The sequence below is a fragment of the Dasypus novemcinctus genome, chromosome 25 (assembly GCF_030445035.2).
Source record: "Dasypus novemcinctus isolate mDasNov1 chromosome 25, mDasNov1.1.hap2, whole genome shotgun sequence".
Classification (NCBI taxonomy): Eukaryota; Metazoa; Chordata; class Mammalia; order Cingulata; family Dasypodidae; genus Dasypus; species Dasypus novemcinctus.
In genome coordinates, this window is record NC_080697.1 from 17,614,676 (window position 1) to 17,634,370 (window position 19,695).

At 63.8% G+C, this 19,695-nt stretch overlaps 2 protein-coding genes across 6 annotated transcripts; both read left to right on the top strand.

The window, feature by feature from the left end:
* Positions 1 to 526: 526 nt before the first annotated feature.
* Positions 527 to 8,030, top strand: EMILIN1 (elastin microfibril interfacer 1). The gene is made up of 8 exons (XM_058287749.2): positions 527 to 1,166; positions 2,064 to 2,189; positions 2,574 to 2,788; positions 3,780 to 5,666; positions 6,068 to 6,184; positions 6,565 to 6,582; positions 6,731 to 6,868; positions 7,276 to 8,030. Exons 1-8 carry the CDS (start codon positions 997 to 999, stop codon positions 7,611 to 7,613), a joined length of 3,009 nt encoding a protein of 1,002 aa, XP_058143732.1. The 5' UTR covers positions 527 to 996; the 3' UTR covers positions 7,614 to 8,030.
* A 239-nt stretch (positions 8,031 to 8,269) lies between these two features.
* KHK (ketohexokinase) lies at positions 8,270 to 19,673 on the top strand. Of its 5 annotated transcripts, XM_058287750.2 has the most exons (9): positions 8,270 to 8,802; positions 11,796 to 11,912; positions 13,909 to 14,043; positions 14,214 to 14,348; positions 15,876 to 15,948; positions 17,022 to 17,168; positions 18,152 to 18,240; positions 18,380 to 18,537; positions 18,619 to 19,673. In XM_058287750.2, exons 1-9 carry the CDS (start codon positions 8,711 to 8,713, stop codon positions 18,702 to 18,704), a joined length of 1,032 nt encoding a protein of 343 aa, XP_058143733.1. In that variant the 5' UTR covers positions 8,270 to 8,710; the 3' UTR covers positions 18,705 to 19,673. The 5 variants fall into 5 exon arrangements, with proteins under 5 accessions (XP_058143733.1, XP_058143734.1, XP_058143735.1 ...); XM_058287751.1 differs by lacking the exon at positions 14,214 to 14,348 and having other exon boundaries at positions 8,272 to 8,802; XM_058287752.1 differs by lacking the exon at positions 13,909 to 14,043 and having other exon boundaries at positions 8,274 to 8,802.
* The last annotated feature ends 22 nt before the right edge of the window (positions 19,674 to 19,695 follow it).

A 19,695-nucleotide genomic window follows, 5' to 3' on the forward strand; every position in this document is an offset into this window, starting at 1 on the left:
CCTCGCTGGCCCAGGAGCCCTCTCTCTCCTTCTTCTTTCTCCCAAGTGCCTGACCTGGGCATCTCAGCCTGATTATTGACTTGCTGTGTTACCTTGGACAAGTCACGCCCCCACTCTGAGCCTCCATGCTCATATCTGTCAAAGGGGGCTGCAGGGCTAGATGGTGAGCCATGCCCTGCCCAGCCCTACAAGCCAGCTCTCGGGTTGACAGCCCTGGCCTCCCCTCTCCCCTCCTGCCCCCAGGAGGGCGGCAGCTCCTGCTCCCGGTCTAAGCCACCGGCCCCAGGCCTCCTCCCCAGCTCTGGCCCCGGCTCCATGTGGCCTGTCTGAGAGGCTGGCCCCAGGCCCGGCCGCAACTCCACATTGCTCTGTTTTTCCTTTTTTTTTCCCCCGCTCTTTCCCGAAGTTAACAAGAAGCAGATGTGGCGCACGATGGTTGGAGAGGTGGGGGGAGGAGGGGGAGGCCGGACCGCCAGCCAGAGGGGGGGAAGGGAGGGGAGTAGGCAGGGGAGTAGGCAGGGGAGGGCGGCGGGAGGCCAGGGCCCGCCCCGCAGCCACTCCTGCGCCTCTGAACGGCCACAGGGGCAAAGCCCTGTCACCCCGGGAGCCGGCCATCGGGGGGGGGGGGAAAAGGACAGAGAGCAGAGGAGGGCCAGCTGGGCCAAGGGGGGCGGGGGCCCAGGAAGCAGCATCCGAGCCAGGCAGGGACCAGGCGCAGGAGGCCAGGGTGGCCCAGGGTACAAGCTCCCCTCCGAAGTGGAGCCGAGGGGAGCAGAAGGCACGAGGGAGGGACACCCAGGAGCTGGAGAGAGGAGGGGGAGAGGGGTCAGGCCGGGCAGCCGGGGGGTGGCGCGGCGTGGGGCTTGGCCGCTGACAGGAAGCGGGGGACTGGGACGGCGCGCTCTGTCCCGCCGAGCCGCGGCACCCCTGGGGCCGGCCCGAGGCGCCGGCGGGTGGCCGGGATGTGCCTCTGAGGACCCCGCCGAGCGCCCCACCATGGCCCCCCGCGCCCTCTGGAGCTGCTACCTCTGCTGCCTGCTGAGCACGGCGGCGGCCGCCGCCAGCTACCCACCTCGGGGCTACAGCCTCTACACGGGGGGCGGCGGGGCCCTCAGCCCTGGGGGGCCCCAGGCCCCAAGCAACCCCCGGCCCGCCAGCCGCCACAGGTAAGATGCTGGGCCCGGGCTGCTGCGGCCGGAGGTGGGTGGGAAGAGCCAACGTGGGGGTGGGCGCTGCCTGGCCCCCACCCTGGGACTGGATCCCGAATGCTGGGGGGGGGTGGGGAAAGCAGAGCCATCCATCAGCCGGCTCCTCACATGCTCACCTTCCCGAGGGGTCCCCCGAACACGTGGGCACCCCGATCCTCCCCACCTGCGGTTAGGTGCCCAGGGAAGCCACCCGGGGGGACGCGGGCCAGGCGCTGCTGACAGCGGCTGGGGGTGCCCCCAGCCCAGAGGCCGCGGGCAGACCTTTGTCCCTTTCTAGGGCTTCCCTGGCCCTGTCCAGTAATCCATAATTCTGACACCACTGCCGCTCTGCCCCTTTCGGCTCTCCAGCTGGACACAGCTCGGAGGCCGGCGTGAACGAGGTCAAGAGTATAGAATGGCAAGCCCCCAGGGGGCAGCGGCTCATTCTGTGCCCTGAGCCGGGCCTGCCGTGTCCTCTCCCCTGAGCAGCGGGGCGGGGGCAAGCCGCCATCCAGAGGGTCACCCACAGGCACCCGCTGGCCGACTTGCCTACAGCCCACCAAGCTGGGGACTGGGGCAGGGCCGGAAAGGGACACAACTGAGTACGTGAGACTCCCAAGGACCCCACAGCCACGAGGACGGAGCTCTGGGGTTGTGGGTCTCCATCCCGCCCCCTCTCCTCGTTGAAAAGTCTTTCTCTGCTCCTGGTGCACAGGAAAGCGTGGGAGGGGGGGTGTCCCTGCCAAAGCCCCAGCTCTCACGGGTCCCCAAGGCCCTTCATCTTTTGCCCGGCCCCCAGCCCCTCTGGGAGCCGCTAGGCCCTCTGCGGGCACATGTGTCTCTGGCCCTCTGGCCCAGGTGGGGTTGTGCCTGCAGGAACTGGTGTGCCTACGTGGTGACCCGGACAGTGAGCTGTGTCCTTGAGGATGGAGTGGAGACCTTCATCAAACCCGACTACCAGCCCTGTGGCTGGGGCCAGCCCCAGTGTCCCCGCAGCATCACGTGAGCTCCCCGCGCTGGGGGGTGGGCTGGGGCAGAAGGTTGGGGGGGTCAACTCAGATTTTGTCCAACCCGGGTAGCAAGGGGCAGGACCAGGCAGCCTTGGTGATGCTGAGGCCGTGGTGTAGCTGCTGGGACCCCGAGGGCAGGGTCCCTTAGACTGTCCTGCCAGCTCCCAAGTGCCACCTCGTCCGTGGGAGGAAGAGCAGGTCTTTGGCCCTTGGCCAACAGGCTGACAGCTGTCAACTGAGAGAGGCCGCATGTTGGACACTCAGGGGCCCCAAAGACAGGCCTTGGCCACCAGCAGCTGCTCATCTCCGAGGCCAGGGCCAGGGCCCCTGACAGTGCAGGGAGGAACTAAAGGGTCACACTCCCCCACCCCCGCAGGTACCGCAGCTTCCTCCGCCCTCGCTACCGTGTGGCCTACAAGACGGTGACGGATATGGAGTGGCGGTGCTGCCAGGGCTTCACGGGCGAAGACTGCGGCGAGGGCCCTGCCCCCGCGCTGGGCCCGGCACCCACCACGCCGCGCCCTCGGCCCGTCCGCCCCAACCTGTCTGGCTCCAGTGCGGGCAGCCACCTCAGCGGGCTCGGGGGAGAAGGTGAGCCTGCAAGCTGCAGGGGCACCGGGGACAGTTTCCCCAGGGAAAATCCCTGTGTCCTGAGTCAGATGAAGGGGGCCGCCGGCCGCCAGTGAGATCCCTGAGTACGTGTGCGTACGTGTGTGTCGGAGAGCAAGTGAGCCAGCAGCGAGAGCACGTGCTCACACGCGCCCACGTGTGGCCAAGACACTTCCTCGCTGGGAAGCACTGCGGGAGGAAGAAGGGATTCCTTAGAGAAGCTGGGTCCCGGGGGAAGGAGAGGGGAGACTACAAGTCCCAGCATGCACCGCAGCTGACTACAGGTCCCAGGCCCCTCTGTGGCCTTTGGGGACTGCGGGTCCCAGAATGCAGCAGTCCCCCTTGCTGGCCTTCCCCGCCTGTGTGCCAGGCACTCCGGATGTGCTGTGTTTTCCTGCTAGAGAGATAGCAGTCGCTGTCAGGGTGGGAAAAGGCACTTCCGGCTAGCCCTGACCACCCAGGCAGGGCCCCAGGAGGCTTGCCTTGTTTGTCCCTGTGGTGTGAGGGACACACCTGCCAGTAATAACCATCCTGCGGTGTCTAGCCCGTCTCCACCGCTCCCATAATGCTCCTCTTAACAGATAGCGCCATTCCCAGACGGCGGAAACAGTTTCCAGAAAGTTGAGAGGAACTTTGGAGAGTGGAAAGGGTTGGGTGGTCAGACAGAGGACCTGGGCCCCGGTACCCACAATCTCTGGTCCTCAGTTTTTTAATCTATAAAATGGGAAGAGTTGATGGTACCTGCCCAGTGGAGTTGTTGAGAGGAGGATGGAAAGCGCTACGGCACAAATCTGGCCTGGAGGTATTTAGGGAATGGCGACTCCTTTCTTCTTTTCTTGCCCGAATCACCCCACTAAGGGGTGGCCGACTCAGTCGAGGCCCCCTCTGAATGGAGCTGGGTGGGCCTGGGAGGCAGGCCCTGAGCTCTGAGGTCCAGCCCCTCTGCCTTCTGTCCTCCGCCCCCCCCCCCCAGGTCCCGGGGAGTCAGAGAAGGTGCAGCAGCTGGAGGAGCAGGTGCAGAGCCTGACGAAGGAGCTGCAGGGCCTCGGCAGCGTCCTGCAGGGCCTGAGCGGGCGCCTGGCGGAGGACGTGCAGAGGGCAGTGGAGACGGCCTTCAATGGGAGGCAGCAGCTGGCCGACGCGGCCGCCCGCCCCGGCGTGCAGGAAACCCTCAGCGAGATCCAGCAGCAGCTGCAGCTCCTGGACCACCGCGTCTCCAGCCACGACCAGGAGCTGGGCCACCTCAACCACCATCAGGGCGGCGGCGGGGCCCTGGAACCAGCCCCGCGGCCTCCTGGCCACGGCGACGGGCCGCTGCGGGAGCTGGAGCGGCGGCTGCAGGAGTCCTGCTCCGTGTGCCTGGCCGGGCTAGACGGTTTCCGCAGGCAGCAGCAGGAGGACAGGGAGCGGCTGCGTGCCCTGGAGAAGCTGCTGGCCTCGGTGGAGGAGCGGCAGCGGCAGCTCAGCGGGCAGGCCGGGGCCCGCCGGCCCCCGCAGGACTGCTGCCCTCCCGAGCTGGGCCGGCGACTGGCCGAGCTGGAGCGGAGGCTGGATGTCGTGGCCGGCTCGGTGATGGTGCTGAGCGGCCGGCGGGATGCTGAGCTGGGGGAAGCAGCCGGGCAGGGCGGCCACCCCCCGGGCTATACCAGTTTGGCCTCCCGCCTCTCTCGCCTGGAGGACCAATTCAACTCCACCCTGGGTCCCTTGGAGGACCGGGAAGAGGGCTGGCCTGGGGGGCCTGGGGGCCGGGGCCGCCTGCAGATGCTGGAGGGCTCACTGGCCAACGTGAGCGGGGAGCTGGGTGGGCGGCTGGATCTGCTAGAGGAGCAGGTGGCGGGGGCCGTGCAGGCATGTGGCCAGCTCTGCTCGGGGGCCCCTGGGGAGCAGGACTCCCAGGGCGGCGAGGTCCTTGGTGCCTTGGAGCGCAGGGTGCTGGACAACGAGGGGCAGCTGCGGCTGGTGGGCGCGGGCCTGCACAAGGTGGGAGCGGCTGGGGAGGCCCAGCAGGCCGCGCTGGAGCAGCTGCACGGTGCCGTGGGCCGGCTCCAGGGCCGCGCGGATGCGCAGGACGAGGCGGCTGCAGAGCTGGCGCTGCGGCTGAACCTCACAGCGGCCCGGCTGGGCCAGCTGGAGGGCCTGCTGCAGGGCCGGGGGGATGAGGGCTGCGGGGCCTGCGGCGGCGTCCAGGAGGAGCTGGGCCGCCTGCGGGACGGCGTGGAGCGCTGCTCCTGCCCCCTGCTGCCCCCGCGGGGCCCCGGGGCCGGCCCTGGCGGAGGGGGACCGAGCCGCGGGCCCCTGGACGGCTTCAGCGTGTTCGGCGGTAGCTCAGGCTCAGCCTTGCAGGCCCTGCAGGGCGAACTCTCTGAGGTCATCCTCACCTTCAGCTCCCTCAATGACTCCCTGCGTGAGCTCCAGACCACCGTGGAGGGCCAGGGCGCTGATCTGGCTGACCTGGGGGCCACCAAGGACCGCATCATTTCCGAGATTAACAGGCTGCAGCAGGAGGCCACGGAGCACGCCACGGAGAGTGAGGAACGCTTCCGGCGCCTGGAGGAGGGACAGGCCCCGGCCGGCCAGTGTCCCGGGCTGGAGGGGCGTTTGGGCCGCCTAGAGGGCGTCTGCGAGCGCTTGGACACGGTGGCCGGGGGGCTGCAGGGGCTGCGCGAGGGCCTCTCCAGACACGTGGCCGGGCTCTGGGCCGGGCTCCGGGAATCCAACAGCACCAGCCAGTCGCAGGCCGCCCTGCTGGAGAAGCTGCTGGGGGGGCAGGCCGGCCTGGGCAGGCGCCTCGGGGCCCTCAACAGCTCCTTGCTGCTCCTGGAGGACCAGCTGCACCAGCTCAGCCTGAGGGACCTCACCGGTGAGAGGGCAGGAGGAGGCATGGGGGGGGGGGGGACCCTTTGCAAGCCCTTTCTCACCCGCACCCACCACCACCAGCCTGGGGCTCATCTCCTTTTTCCTTGCTCTGTCCTGCATGTATCGCAGCCCCAACCTCTGTCCCATGGGTTATAGTTTTTTTTTTTTTTTTACAAGAAAGGATCCAATGTTCCAGCTCCCGCCCTCCCTCTGGCTGCTCGGATAGGCCTGGGGTGCAGGTGGTGTGTTGCTTGGGGAGCTAGGGATCCAGCGAGAGTCCCCTCTCCCCAACTGACTTGCAAAGCCCCTCATTTCACCCATTGCCCTGTCCATGGAGCCACCGCTTTCCTCGTCTGTTGGAAACCCCCTTTACGGCTCTCCTTCACCTTAGCTCCGTTATTGCAGGGCCAGCAGGCGAGGCTGGGCCCCCGGGGCCTCCTGGGGTGCAGGGGCCCCTCGGCCCGGCTGGACCACCAGGACCTCCAGGCAAGGATGGACAAGAAGGGCCTGTGGGACCTCCAGGTATGTGGGCCGGGACCCTTGCTGCAGCCAGGGCTGCCACCTCCCGGGTACCCTGGCTGGAACCCGACAGAGAAGGGGAAAGGGGTGGGAAATAGGGGGTCCTCGGTGGCTACGAGTGGGAGGGAAGTGCCTGGGGGTGGGCCAGTCACTGCATTTGGCTCACTGGATAGGACCTCACTGCTGTCCCTAGGATGGGGGTGTCAGGCCCATAAGGACTACCTGGGGTGTGAAAGGCTGGGGCCAGGGTGCAAGGCCCACCAGAATGGACCCCGCCTGGGCCTCCTTTCCTTGGTGCCCCCTTCCTGCTTCGCAGTCCTAGCACAGCAGGAGCCTCCGCCCTTGTCTGCTGGGTGACTTCTGCTCCCTTTCTCTCTCCACAGGTCCCCAAGGGGAGCAGGGTGAGTGTTTCTCGTGGGCTCCTGAAGGGAGCAGAGCCTGAACGAGGGGTGGGGGACGGAAGGCCTCAAGGGGTAGAGATCCTGGAGGGGACGGGGGCTGGGCGGCTGTGCACCGAGTACCTTACCCTCACACCCACCTGCCCCCCAGGAGTGGAAGGGGCACCGGCAGCCTATGTGCCCAGGGTGGCCTTTTCAGCTGCCCTAAGTTTGCCTCGCTCTGAGCCAGGCACAGTGCCCTTTGACAGAGTCCTGCTCAACGACGGGGGTTACTATGACCCGGAGACAGGTGAGCCTGGGAGGGGTGGGTTTGGGCGCTTGTGGGAAATGGGTGAGGTTGTCCTTTTTGCCTCTTTGTACAGTGTGGATCTTTCCATTCCCTGATTTGGGGAGACCCCTGCTCCTTCCTTTGTGTCCTCCTTCTCAGCCCAGCTGGGGCTGGAAGTGGAGGGGGCGGGGGTCATTCATTCAACAGATCTTTAGGGGGCGCCAACTCTGGCCAGGCTGTTTCAAGTGCTGGGGATGCAGCAGGGAACAAAAGAGACAAAATCCTCTCCCCTCCCGGAGCCTACATTCCAGTGGAATAGACAGGAAAGGCCCAGGCGGCCCCTCCCTAGCCTAGGAGCTCCGGGTGGGCTCCCCGAGGCCTCCCCCCGGCCACCTGCCTTCCCTGCTGACCGCCACCCCTGTCCCCAGGAGTGTTCACGGCGCCCCTGGCCGGCCGCTACTTGCTGAGCGCGGTGCTCACCGGGCACCGGCACGAGAAGGTGGAGGCCGTGCTGTCGCGCTCCAACCTGGGCGTGGCCCGCATAGACTCGGGGGGCTACGAGCCCGAGGGCCTGGAGAACAAGCCGGTGGCCGAGAGCCAGCCCAGCCCCGGCGCCCTGGGCGTCTTCAGCCTCATCCTGCCGCTGCAGGCCGGGGACACGGTCTGCATCGACCTGGTCATGGGGCAGCTGGCACACTCGGAGGAGCCCCTCACCATCTTCAGCGGCGCCCTGCTCTACGGGGACCTGGAGCTGGACCAGGCGTAGACGTGTGTGTGTGGGGGGGGGCGGGGGTTCCGGGACCGACTGCTCCCACGTGTCTACGCCCTGAAGAGGCAGCGGGGACGGCGGGCTCCTCCGGGACCCCGCCGGGGACGGGGCGCCGACGTGGGCACCCCAGATCCGCCGCGGTACAGACGCCCAGAGCTTCCCCTACGCACGCCTGGGCCACGCCGGGGTCCCCTCGTCTGACTCTTGGCCTGATCGCTGCCCGCTCCAGCACCCCCTCCCGGGCCCGGACTGCGCAGGAGCCGACCCGCGCAATTTGGCTCCCTCGACCGACCCTCGAGGCCAATGTCCTGGGCTCCAGGGCTCTCCGGAAGAGGATGGGCCATCACCGCCACCCTAAACTATTCAGGAATAAAAAGACACTTCTTTTTTTCTAAAAAAGACCCCACAAAACCACCCAAAGCAGTTTTGCTCCAGGATGTGTTCAGGGTGGACAGCAGGGCGCAGGGGACGGCCTGGGGGATCCTCGAGGTCGGGGGAGGCTGCGCGCAACTGGCGCAGCTCGGAGGGTGCGGGCCGCTGGGGGCGCGCGCGCTCGGGGCCGCTGGGACCTTCCCCGGCCAGCCACCAGGGGGCGCTGGAGCCAGGTAGCCGTGGGGGGCCGTCACGTGACTGTCGCCTTCCACCAGCGGGGCCGGGCGCGGCGTCGGTGTCAGGGCGGGGCTGCAGGCGGGTGGCGCGCTCACCCCCCAGGTCCCGAGCGGGAGTGGGGTCCGCAGGGGTGGGCGATAGCACGTCTCTTGGGCCTTGTCTTGGCGTCCCTGGGGTCGCTCGCTGCGCTCTCAAGAGCCAGACGTTAGTTCCCAGGCCGCGTGACTCTTTAGGGAACTGGCCATCTGCAGGGCCCGTCACCCGCTTAGGGAACCTCGGACGAGCTGGGGCCGCCGGGCGCCGGGAACAGGGCCCCTGCCGCCTTCCCGGCACCGCACCCCACCTTCCCGCGGGAGGAGGAGCCCCGGGGGCGGAGGAGGAGCCAGGGCAGGCCCCGGGAGTGGGGACTCGGTCGGGCGAGAGAAGAGGCGGAGCCTGGAAGCTCCCCGGCAGCCGGGCGGGCCGAAGGCTCCGCGAGCAGCCTCATGGCAGAAAAGCAGATCCTGTGCGTGGGGCTCGTGGTGCTCGATATCATCAATGTGGTGGACAGGTACCCGGAGGAGGACACGGACCGCAGGTAGGGGCGCCCGGGCCCCTCGGAGACCGCCCGCGCCGCTGCAGCCCAGGCTGCAGAGCCGCCTGCAAGGTCCCCTCGCGAGGCCAGGAAGCCCAGCCCCGGGAGCCGGTGGCCTCTGCCAGTGGAGCCGGGGGGCTCTCGCGGGAGAGAAGAGTTAGTAAGTCCCAGGCGCAGATAGCATTGTGCTGGGCAATTCCCATGCGCACCTTGGAACTGTGTCAGGCGTCACTATCCCCATTTTACTGATGAGCAAATAGAGGCTCCGTTTATCCACGGGCACACAGCTCGTAAGGTGCAGGACCTGTGTTTTGTCTTGCTTTTTAACTCCAAAACCTATGCACTTGCCTCTCCTCAACTTTCATTTTATTTACTAAATAGTATAGATCTATAAAATCACAGCTATTTGTTTTTTTAAAAAGATTTAAGGCAGCTTATAGAGGTAAGTGCAATTAGACCATTCAAAGAACATTTAAAACCGTAGTATTTGAGCTTCAGCTGTAGCTCAGGGCTTGCAGGCACTGGAAGCAAATTCAGAGAGGCAGTAGGGTCTGCATGGAGCGGGTTCATGAGGCACCAAACTTTCCCCTGGTGCTAAATTCCAAAAGGAGTTACCAGAAATCCTTTTTACAAAGGTCAGTGAACAACATAGTGGAAAGCATCCTTAGTTCTTGTCTGTGCACCGTGCAGTCCCCTGCAGGGATGGCTGCGGGACGGGACACGGGCTGTGTAGTGCTTAGGGTACTGAGAAGACTTGCTCCTTGGCCCTCAATTTGCTTCAGCCGAGAACTGAATGAAAGGCAGTTCAAGATTGAGCTCTGGCAAGACGCTGGCTGGGTGAAGGGAGGGACCCTGACACTCTTCAGGCTTCTCCAGTCCCCAAAGCAGTGGCACGTACATTACCACATACTTTCCTCGGGGCAGCCCACGCAAAGTATGTAAGGGCCAGCCAATACTCTTTTTTCCAGATGAGAAAAAGATTTGGGGAAATGGGATACGCTTTATAAGGCTACAGAGTTAATTAGTGGTGGAGGAGCAGTGACAACTCAAGTCTATTGCCAGGCCAGCGGCTCCAAACCTCCCCCGTCTCTTGTACTTCCTGTTGCTTTTGCTGCTGTCCTTGGCGCCTGGGGTCGACCCTTGGTTTTTGCCAGAGCTTAGGGCTCCCGCCAGGGCAGCAGGGACAGTGGAGGAGGGGCAGACCTACGCAGGTCACCTACCAAGGTCAGCCCAGCTGCATGGTGCCCTGCGGGGAGGGAGGCTTTCTCTCGGGAGACTGGGGGAAATTCTGGGGCCATGAGTTCTCCAAGGACTGTGGAGGGCGTGAGAAAGACCCAGAGTGCCTCTCTCTGCTAGGGCTGCCGTCCCATTGCCTTTAGGCTTTGTTAACGTTGGGGGCTTAGGGTAAGAAGACCTGCTAGCTTCCTGGGGCTGGCTCAGAAGGTGGGTCCTGAGTGAGGCGCCTCTCTCAATAGACCTTTCCCAAATATCCACTGCTCTCCATTCGCCCTGCCCTTCAGGGTCTGTCCCCGCTCCCTTGGACCTGTGGCTCCGCCCCTCTGCAGAGGACAGTTGGGTTGTCCGGAGGGTCTTCTCTCTCCCGTGATCCGGCTCCCGGGCTTGTGCCTTGCAGAAGAGCAAGCCTGAGTGGGCCCCCAGTCCTTCCCAGGTGTCCCATCCCCCGCGTCTCAGGGCTCTGTGCAGTTGGGACTTCTCAGGAGCTGTCACCTGGAGCTCGCCAGGCCCCTGAGGACTGGCCCCTACCTCCCAGAGTCCCCAAGGAGAGCCTTCCAGAAAGCATCCTCGTGCTCAATGGAACATTTCTGCGCAGGAAGCTGGCTTGGAAAGGTTTCCACAGAGTACAATTCCATACCCTTTCTCAGAAGTCTCCTCAAAGCCAGGACCTAACTACTTTCCCTTTAGAAAATGCAGAGTAAATAGCAGTGGGTTTTTGGAAGTCAGGGAACTGGGTTCTGCCATCGGCAGATCTCTTGATGTGATCTTGTGCAAGTCACACTCCTCTAGGCCCCTCCTCTGCATAGCTTGAAAAATGTTTGACTCTTTACCAATTAGTGTGCTTCTTTTCTAAGGAGATTGTGTTCCTCCTTCCCCAAGGCGGAAGGAGGCTGAAGGATTAAGTTTCGGGTGCAAATATACCTTAGCCTGATATTTCTGGTTGAGTTATTTTTCTTAACCAGTGGCTCTTCGGTTCTTGTTGCTCTTTTATTGCAAGTTGCCACCATTTTCTTTGCTTTGTTTGGACGTGGAAGAATGGAAATAACCTGTACTGTTTACCTCACGGCATTAGTGGAGCACAAAGGAAAAATCACGAAATGCTTTGTCTACAGTGCTTATTGTAGTTGACTAACACGTCGTCCTCCAGATATATCTTGACTTAGTTTCCCTTTGTGAGATCTTCAGTAAAGATGGCGAAAAACTAGTCTTCACCTAATAATCTTTTTAACTTTTGACACCTTCAAAGGTACCCTTCTTAAATGATCACAGTTTGCGGGTTTGCTCCCCTGTCTCCTTCATTTTCCTCTGTAGTTTATACTGCGGGAAGCTTTCCAAGACAGGAGTGGGTCGTAGGCCTGACACCTTTGGGGTGAGAGTTTTGCTACAGCCCCCAAGGAGGAGGCTGGAGGAACAGCCCCCGGGAGCAGTCCAGCTAGCGGGGGAGACAGAACCCCAAGTTAGCCAAGTCCTTTAAGGCGGGTAGTTCCCCCCCCCCCCCACCGTGAGAAGAGGTGGAAGGAGAGAGATGGCTGCTGTGAGCTGGCTTGGAGCTGGGCTGGCTGACAGACCTCGGCCGGGCCACTGCCCTTCTCGGAGCCCCAGCCGCCCGGGCTGGGAAGTGGGAGGCCAACCTCGCTGCCTTCCGAGGGGCATCTCCCGGCTCTCACATCCCGTGGGGCCCGCTCCAGAGGACTGTGGGTGGCCCCACCTCCCCAGGACTGGCCTGCTGGGCCTGCAGTGACCCTCCCTGTGTTTTGCAGGTGCCTGTCGCAGAGATGGCAGCGCGGCGGCAACGCGTCCAACTCCTGCACGGTCCTCTCCCTGCTGGGCGCCCCCTGCGCCTTCATGGGCTCGCTGGCCCCCGGCCACGTTGCCGAGTGAGTGGAGGAGGGAGCCCCGGGAGGCCGCCTGGAGGGAAGTCCCCACCCTGGGCGGGCGGGCAGAAGAACTGGTCTGTGGCCAGGAGAAGGGCTGGGAGGGGGGCGGCGTGGAGAACCGCCATCCCAGACCTCCTGCGGCAGCTAACACTGTTCCTGTTGAAGTTTCCTTTCCACAGTTTGTTGCCTTGGCTACTCCCTCGGGCCTGCTTGAGCTTCCCTGCCTTCTTCCTTGCTTCCTACAGACTCTGCGGTGGATTTGCCTTGGCCCCTCTCAGACCCTTATCCTGGCTGTGCCAGAGAAAGGAGGCGGTTAGGGACGTGCTGTACCCGCCTCTCCCTCAGGGATGGTTCAAATCCCTTTCCCAGGGGCCAGGCCCACAGATAATTTCCCAGGCGAGGGAGCAGGGCCAGAGCTCACGTCCCCACCGGCCCCTGAAGCAGCTAGAAAACCCTGTCCAAGGGTGCCCTGAAGCCAGCTTGCAAGGCAGGGCCCGGGGCCCGTGTCCCGCAGCTCACGGGCTGTTAACGATTGCGGCCCCTGAGTGGGCCACGCGCGCTCTCCGTGTTGGCTGCTGCAGGGACCCAAGGGCCCTTTGCCCCCTGGCACTGCTGACTTAAGCATGTGCTTATCAGGAGGAGAGGCCCACACTTTGCCCACCGTGGGCACTGGCCTGTGAAGCCCAGCCCTTTGAACCCCGATTCGAGGGGGCACTACTGCTGGGGCCTTGCCACCTGGGCCGTTTCCAAACTCTGCCTTGAAGAACTGGCCCCAAGAGGAGAAAGGAGGAGAGCACCTGCCCTGTGGCATGGGACAGAGGGGCTCGGGGCCCGAGGCCGATCAGAGCACCTTGTTAACCGTGCCCAGCTGGGGGCAGGAGTGGGGCCCTTGGTTCGTCCAGAGAAACTGCTTTACGCAGCCATCGTAGACGGGCAGGCGGTGCACAACTCTGCCCGTTTATTCAACAAACATTTCATGAGCGCCCGCCACGTGTCAGGCACTGTGGGTGCAAAAGGTTATTTGGCAAACCCAACCCTGTTTTCCACGCTCTGGGAAAGCTGCTATTTAAAAGATCCTTGAGGTGAAAGACAAGGATTTATGTCCCGATTGTCACCTTTCCACACATTTGTCCAGGCTTAAAGCATGAGAAAAGCCAGGATGGCTCTCTGCATGGGAACTCCATTCTTAGGCACCCAGCAGTGTCCTTCTAGGGTGGGCTGGGAGCTGTTCTGCTGAAGCAGCCTTCCGGAGGGGACCCCCGCTGGGCTCACACTGATTAGAAGGGATTCTGGGAAAGAGCCTTGAATGAGGCCCATGTCGAGGGGCGTCAGGCACTTGGAGCCCCCTGATCTCCCGGGAGGGTCACCTGCTGCAAGAGGAGAGGGTGCTAGCAGCCCTCCAAGGCCGAGCCACTTCCAGCTGGGTGCCATGGAGGCAGGTGTAGGAAAGAGAAGAAGCACAACCTTAAGTCCTGAAGGGACTTTAGAGAGAAGAGAACCACGGGGACGAGTGGAGGGCAGCTCAGGATCAAGATGTCACGTCACCTTGGCGATGACTTATGAATTCTGCCCAGGCCGTGCATGAAGCCCCCAGGCCATAGGGCCCCCCCCCCCCCCCCCCGCCTGCTTGGCTCAAACAGGGTGCAGGTCCTAGCCTTGTGTCTCCCCCTGTCCCGCTTTGTGGCCTTGAGCAGATCCTTTCCAGTTTGAGACCTCCTGTGAAAGAAGGGGGCGGGGCTGGCGTTGGCTCGGCAGGTCCCCAAGCAGTGCCCCTTGGCCTTCCTCCCGCTCAGCTCTGGGCCGTGCCCCCCGCCCCTCCCGCTGCCCCGCACAGCGGGGCCTGCCTCCAGGGCGGGCCTGCGATTTCCGGTGCCCTCCCAGCCCTTGCCTGTTTGCACCCCAGCTTTTCAAGGATCCTGGTGCCCCCTCCAGCTCCCCTCCAGTCCCCCAACCCTTGTCACACCGCCCCTCCCCCCGGGTCACCCCGCCCTGGCAGTTTTGTCCTGGACGACTTCCGCCGCTATTCCGTGGACCTACGCTACACGGTCCCTCAGACCAGGGGCTCCGTCCCCACCTCCACGGTCATCATCAACGAGGCCAGCGGCAGCCGCACCATCCTGCACGCCTACAGGTTCGTACACCTGTCTGCACCTGGCCAGCTGCCGCCGCCGCCACGCTCCCAGGACAGGACCCTGCTTCTCTCCAAGGCCCCATGTGCCCCACCCCGGGTCCCGGCCACGCATAGGCTCTAATCTGTGTCTCGTTGCCCTTTCCCTGGTTCGGGCCCACCCCCTCCCCAAGCTTCCTGGTGGCTGACTTCGGGCGGCGGGGCGTGGACGTGTCTCAGGTGGCCTGGCAGAGCACGGGGGAGACCCCCTGCTCTTGCTGCATCGTCAACAGCGCCAATGGCTCCCGGACCATTTTGCTCTTCGACACGTAAGGCCCCTGGCCGCCTCCCGCCGCACCCCGCCGACTGCTTCCCGCCCCCGGCGGCCTCTCGAAATTGTCCCCGGGCTGACCTCTCCGGTGATTTTGAAACCGCTTTCAATTAGGGGAGAAGCGAGGTGGGCAGGGAGGGACTCGGCTCTGCCCGGCTTGGCCTCGGTCAATGCCAGGGGCAGGCCGGCACGAAACGTAATTGCGACGTGATTCCTCTTCATGGGCCAATCAGCGGGCGGGGTGGGGGTGTGGGGAATCGTTCTGCGGGCAGAGGGGTGGGGCCGGGGGCAGCCCCGGAGCTGCCTGCCTGCAGCATGGCACCGGGGAGCTAGGGCTCGGGTGCTGGAGTGGAGGTCCCAGCGGAGGAAGCCAGGCCAAGCGCGGCTCACATGGTTTGCCACCATTGCTGAAGGGGAGGGGAGGGCCATGTGTGGGTCAGCAGAACAGGGCCACCTGATGTGCCAGTCTGGGGACAGCGTCCCCAGCCGCTCGGGAGAGGCCTCGGCCCTGCTCAACCCTCCCAGGTCCCTCCTGAGAATCCCAGAGGTGTAGCTGACGGAGAAATCTATTATAGAACGGGCAGGTGCTGCGTGAGGCCCGTGCCAGCTGCCCCGGCGTCACGCTGTCCCTGCTAGCCAGGCGAGAGGGGCCGCCACCGCGGGAGAAGCGTTCTGGCCAGTGGCCGCTGGGCTCCGTATGTCCCCGTGAGCGAGTGGACAGGTGTCTGTGCTCGGCTTGGGCGATCCCGGCCGTCACCCCTGAGCGACCATCCCTCAGGACCGTGCGGTCTCCGCTCAGGCCACACGCACGACAGCCCTTGCAGCAAGCTTGGGAGGCAGGGGGTGTGGCCCCTTTACCCGAAGCCCAGGCCACACAGCCACTTAAGTGGACAAAGGGCCACCGCAGTGGGGCTGCACCCTAGGGGCGGGTCGAGGAAGATCCTCTCCACCTACGCCAACAGAGCATAAAGTCATCGTCCCCTGCCGAGCCTGGCCTCAGGGTGGTGACACAGAGCTGCCCCATTCAGGACAGCGGTGCCACTGGTGAGCTCCCAACTCCAGGGTGCCACAAGTGAGTGGGACCTGTTCCAAGCTCCCGGCGGTGCGGCCATGGCCTTGCCGGTTTGCCAGGGCACTGTGTGCTTCCTGTGCGTCTGGCAAAGGGACTGCCGGGAAGTGTCGTCTCTGGAGCTCCCAGGGCATTCTGGGAGATATGGTTTCAAGGCACCCAGAGCACACGGGCTGCAGCTGGGTTTGCCCTTAGATAGTCTCAGTCTCAGACGCAGGATCGACTGGCAGGAGGGGGGCACCCTAGCGAATCGCCCTCAGAGCCCGTGGGCGGAACTGAGTGGGGCAAGGAGCAGTCAGAGCCGAGGCCGGGCCAGGGCCTCTCCTGGAGCAGGGCCCGAGACTGGCCGGCAGGTCAGCTTCTGTCTATGCTGCAGGCAGTGCATGCCCAGGGTCCCAGCAGCCCGGCCGACCTCGCCACACCCCTTCTTTTTTGTCCCTTCTTGCTGTGGCCTAGGAACCTGCCTGATGTATCCGCTGAGGACTTTGAGAAGGTTGATCTGAGCCGGTTCAAGTGGATCCACATTGAGGCAAGCCCTCCTCCTATTTGTGTCTCGAGGGGCTCAGCCTGCCAGCCCCCTGCATGTGTTCTGCCTTCTTAGTGTTTTTTTTTCAAAGATTTATTTTTTATTTCCCTCCCCTTTCCTGTCCCCCACTCCCCCAGTTGTCTGCTCTCCGCATCCATTCTCTGTGTGTCCTTCTGTGTCCACTTGTATTCTTGTCAGCAGCATCCAGAATCTGTGTCTCTTTTTGTTGCATCATCTTGCTGCGTCAGCTCTCCGTGTGTGTGGCGCCACTCCTGGACAGGCTCTTTTGTTTTCGTGCTGGGCGGCTCTCCTTACGGGGTGCACTCCTTGTGCATGGGGCTCCTTATGCAGGGGACACCCCTGCGTGGCAGGGCACTCCTTGCGCGCATCAGCGCTGCATGTGGGCCAGCTCCACACGGGTCAGGAGGCCCTGGGTTTGAACCCTGGACCTCCCATGTGGTAGGCAGACGCTCTATCCATTGAGCTGAATCTGCTTCCTTCCTTAATTTCTTTGAACGAACGAATCCAACCCACCTCATCCCCTCTCCATCCTTCCTTGCATTCTCAGGTGGCCCAGAAAGCCTGGGTGGCTTCCTCAGGGTCACACAGTGGGATGCAGGCACAGTGGGCTCCAGGCTGCCCACCTCCTCAATGCTGCCCCTGGCAGTAGCCTGCGGTGTAGCCTGCTTTACCCTGACCTGTTAGCTCAGGGGAGCAGGTACGAGAGGACCTGACCTGGCCCCCAAATCCAGGGAACTAGACTCTTCATTCTAAGAGAGAGGTTTTGGAGTGTGGGTGGGAGGAAACCCGGGGAGATCCTGAGTTCTGGTCCCAGTCCCCTCACTTAGGAGGATCTCTGTTATTCATTAGTTTCCTCCTCTGCAAAACAGGGAGTGCTGCTGGATTAGCTCTCCAGGTCCACGACGGCTCTAGAATTTTGTGCTTAGGATGGGGTTCCAGTCTCCCGCTCCCTGGCCCCTCTCCCTCCACACCCAGCATGCCAGCAGGGAGGGAAGCATGAGCCAGAGGGGCCGGGCAGTGCCCGGCTGGCCCTGAGTTGCCCTTCCCCGCCGCAGGGCCGGAACGCCTCCGAGCAAGTCAAGATGCTGCAGCGGATAGAAGAGCACAATTCCAGGCAGCCTCTGGGGCAGAGGATCCAGATGTCCGTGGAGGTGGAGAAGCCCCGGGAAGAGCTGTTCCAGCTGTTTGGCTATGGAGATGTGGTGCGTGCTCCCTGTGGCCTCGCCTGGCCGTGGCCAGCGCAGCAGCTAATCTGGGGACTTAGAATGGCACCCCCTGGCTTGGTGGGGGTAGAAGGCAGGGGTTGGGGTGGTAGAGCAAAGAGCCGGGCCCCTAGCTTTGGACTCTGAGCCAGGCCTCATCAGTGGCCAAGGAGTGAAATTTCTGCGCCCCTAGCTGGGTGCCTTGGCATGAGGGACGCCAGAAGGCTCGGACAGGGCCACAGCCGGCAGCCACGCTTCTCCACGCTGGGCCTCCTCTGCCTTTTCCTCTGTAAAATGAGAGATGGAACGGTTGTCTGAGGTTTCTTCCAAGTTGAGTGGGTGGCAGGTTCCGGGAATTGTGCTGGGGTGAAAAGGGGGCTTGCAGGAGGCAAATCGGGGCCGGGCTGGGTGCGAATGGAACTGCATCGGAGCTCGAGCTGGGGAGAAACCCCCCTGCCTGCTGTCCCCAGCCCTGGCTGCAGCGTCTCGCTCCAGGCACGTGGTGCCTGAGCCCACCATCTCGTGTTTTATTTGATGGGTGGCGGTAGAGCCTAAGCATTGGTGTTTTTTTTTTAAAAAAGCAAGACTCCCCTGGATGATTTTAAAGCGTCGCTGGCGTGGAGGGAGCTGGGGACCCCTACCTAACCCCCCTTTATCTTGCAGTTGAAGCAGTCAGCTGTGGGGGCACAGTTGTGTGTGGGGTGTGGTCTGCTCCTGAAAGCACGTGGAAGCCGGCAGTGGTGGGCGTCACCACAAGGTGGCGCTCGAGGCTCTCTCCATTTTAGCGTAGACCGGGGTTCAGGGTCGCAGTGCCCGTGTCTAGCCTGTCTTGAGCAGGTTTAAAAATGATCCAGTGGGACCGGCAGCCAGCTTCTGTGCTGGGGACTGAGTCCCGTTATCATACGGGACCACACGGGCGGGGGAAGGGGCCGAGCTGGGGCTGGAGCCGGAGGTGACGGCCGGCCTCTGTGCCACCGCGCCAGGTGTTCGTCAGCAAGGACGTGGCCCGGCACTTGGGCTTCCAGGCAGCGGCGGACGCCCTGAGGGGCTTGTACGGGCGCGTGAGGAAAGGGTGAGCTGGGGCCAGCCGGCAGGGGGTCCTGGGAGTGGGGGGGGGGGGGCGCCGGGACGCTGGGGCCTGCCCCGAGGGGACGGGGGACAGCCGCGGGGGCCGGGCGGGCTGCCACCCCCCGCTGAGCGGCACCTTGCAGGGCGTGGCTGGTCTGCGCCTGGGCCGAGGAGGGCGCCGACGCCCTGGGTCCCGACGGCCGGCTGCTGCACTCGGATGCCTTCCCCCCGCCCCGGCTGGTGGACACCCTGGGCGCCGGCGACACCTTCAACGCTGCTGTCATCTTCAGCCTCTCCCAGGGTGAGTGCCCCCGCGGGCGGGCCCGGGCTGCAGCCTGCCCCGGCCGTCCAGGCTGACAGCGGCTGCCGGCCCTCCCTGCAGGGCAGAAGATGCAGGAGGCACTGCGGTTTGGCTGCCAGGTGGCGGGCAGGAAGTGTGGCCTGCAGGGCTTCGATGGCATCGTGTGAGAGCCCCGCCGGGGACCGCTGGCTCGCCCCCTCCTTGCAGGGCGCGCCCCTGGCTGTCACCGCGCCTTCCCCCTCTGTCCAGGCCGGCCTCCCGGCTGCCTGGCTCCCCGGGGAAATGCAGGCCCGGGGCGGAGGGCTCTGCCCGGGTCCTGCGTCCCCCCCTCCAGCTCACCCTGCAGGGCCTCGCAGCAAATAAATCTCCTCCCCCAGAACCCTGCCCCTCCTTCTGTCTGTCCTTCCGGATGTCTGAACTCCTCTCGCTGGCGACTCCTGGGGCTTTGCCGCTGCAGCCCCTCTTTTCCTCTGTTTCCCAAATTGACCTCCCTGCCCAGAGAGGCTGCCTGGCTCGGTGCAGCAGCCTAGCCCTTCCCGGTGAAAAGGAGCCACAGGGGCGAGAGACCTCCCCACACCCCAGCGGGCCTTCCAAAGAGCCAGAAGCCGGCAGGAAAGCGCCCCTGGACTCCTGTGCTGCGTGCAAGCTGCACTCCCACAGCCCCGGGACCTGGGAGTCCATGTGGCTGAGCAGCAGACGGCCCATGGCCGGGAGTGGGCTCCGTGACTTGGTGGGGCCTTCCCAGTCCAGTCTTCCCAAGGCCTGAAAGCCCCACCCTTGGGTCCTGCCATGGAATTAAGAGCACGCCTAGGCCACCGAGGTGACCCGGGAGAGTGCTGCTGTCCCTCGAGGACGAGGACGGCAGGATAGGTGTATTGGGGTCAGGGGTCAACTCCAATAGGGGAGTTGGGGTAGGGTGGGTGGGGCCATTGGAGGTGATAAAAAGCAGGGCCTTTGGAGGCAGACAGGCCTGAAATCAAATCTGCCACTTAATTAGGGTGTCACCTTGGACAAGTCATTTACTCTTCCGAAAATTGCACTAATTCTGCCTGACTCAGAGAATTGTTGTGGGGATAAAATCAGATGATACGGCACCTAAGGTGTATTGGCGTCTTAATAAATGGAAGTCAATAATATGACTGGGGTGTGTGTGACAGA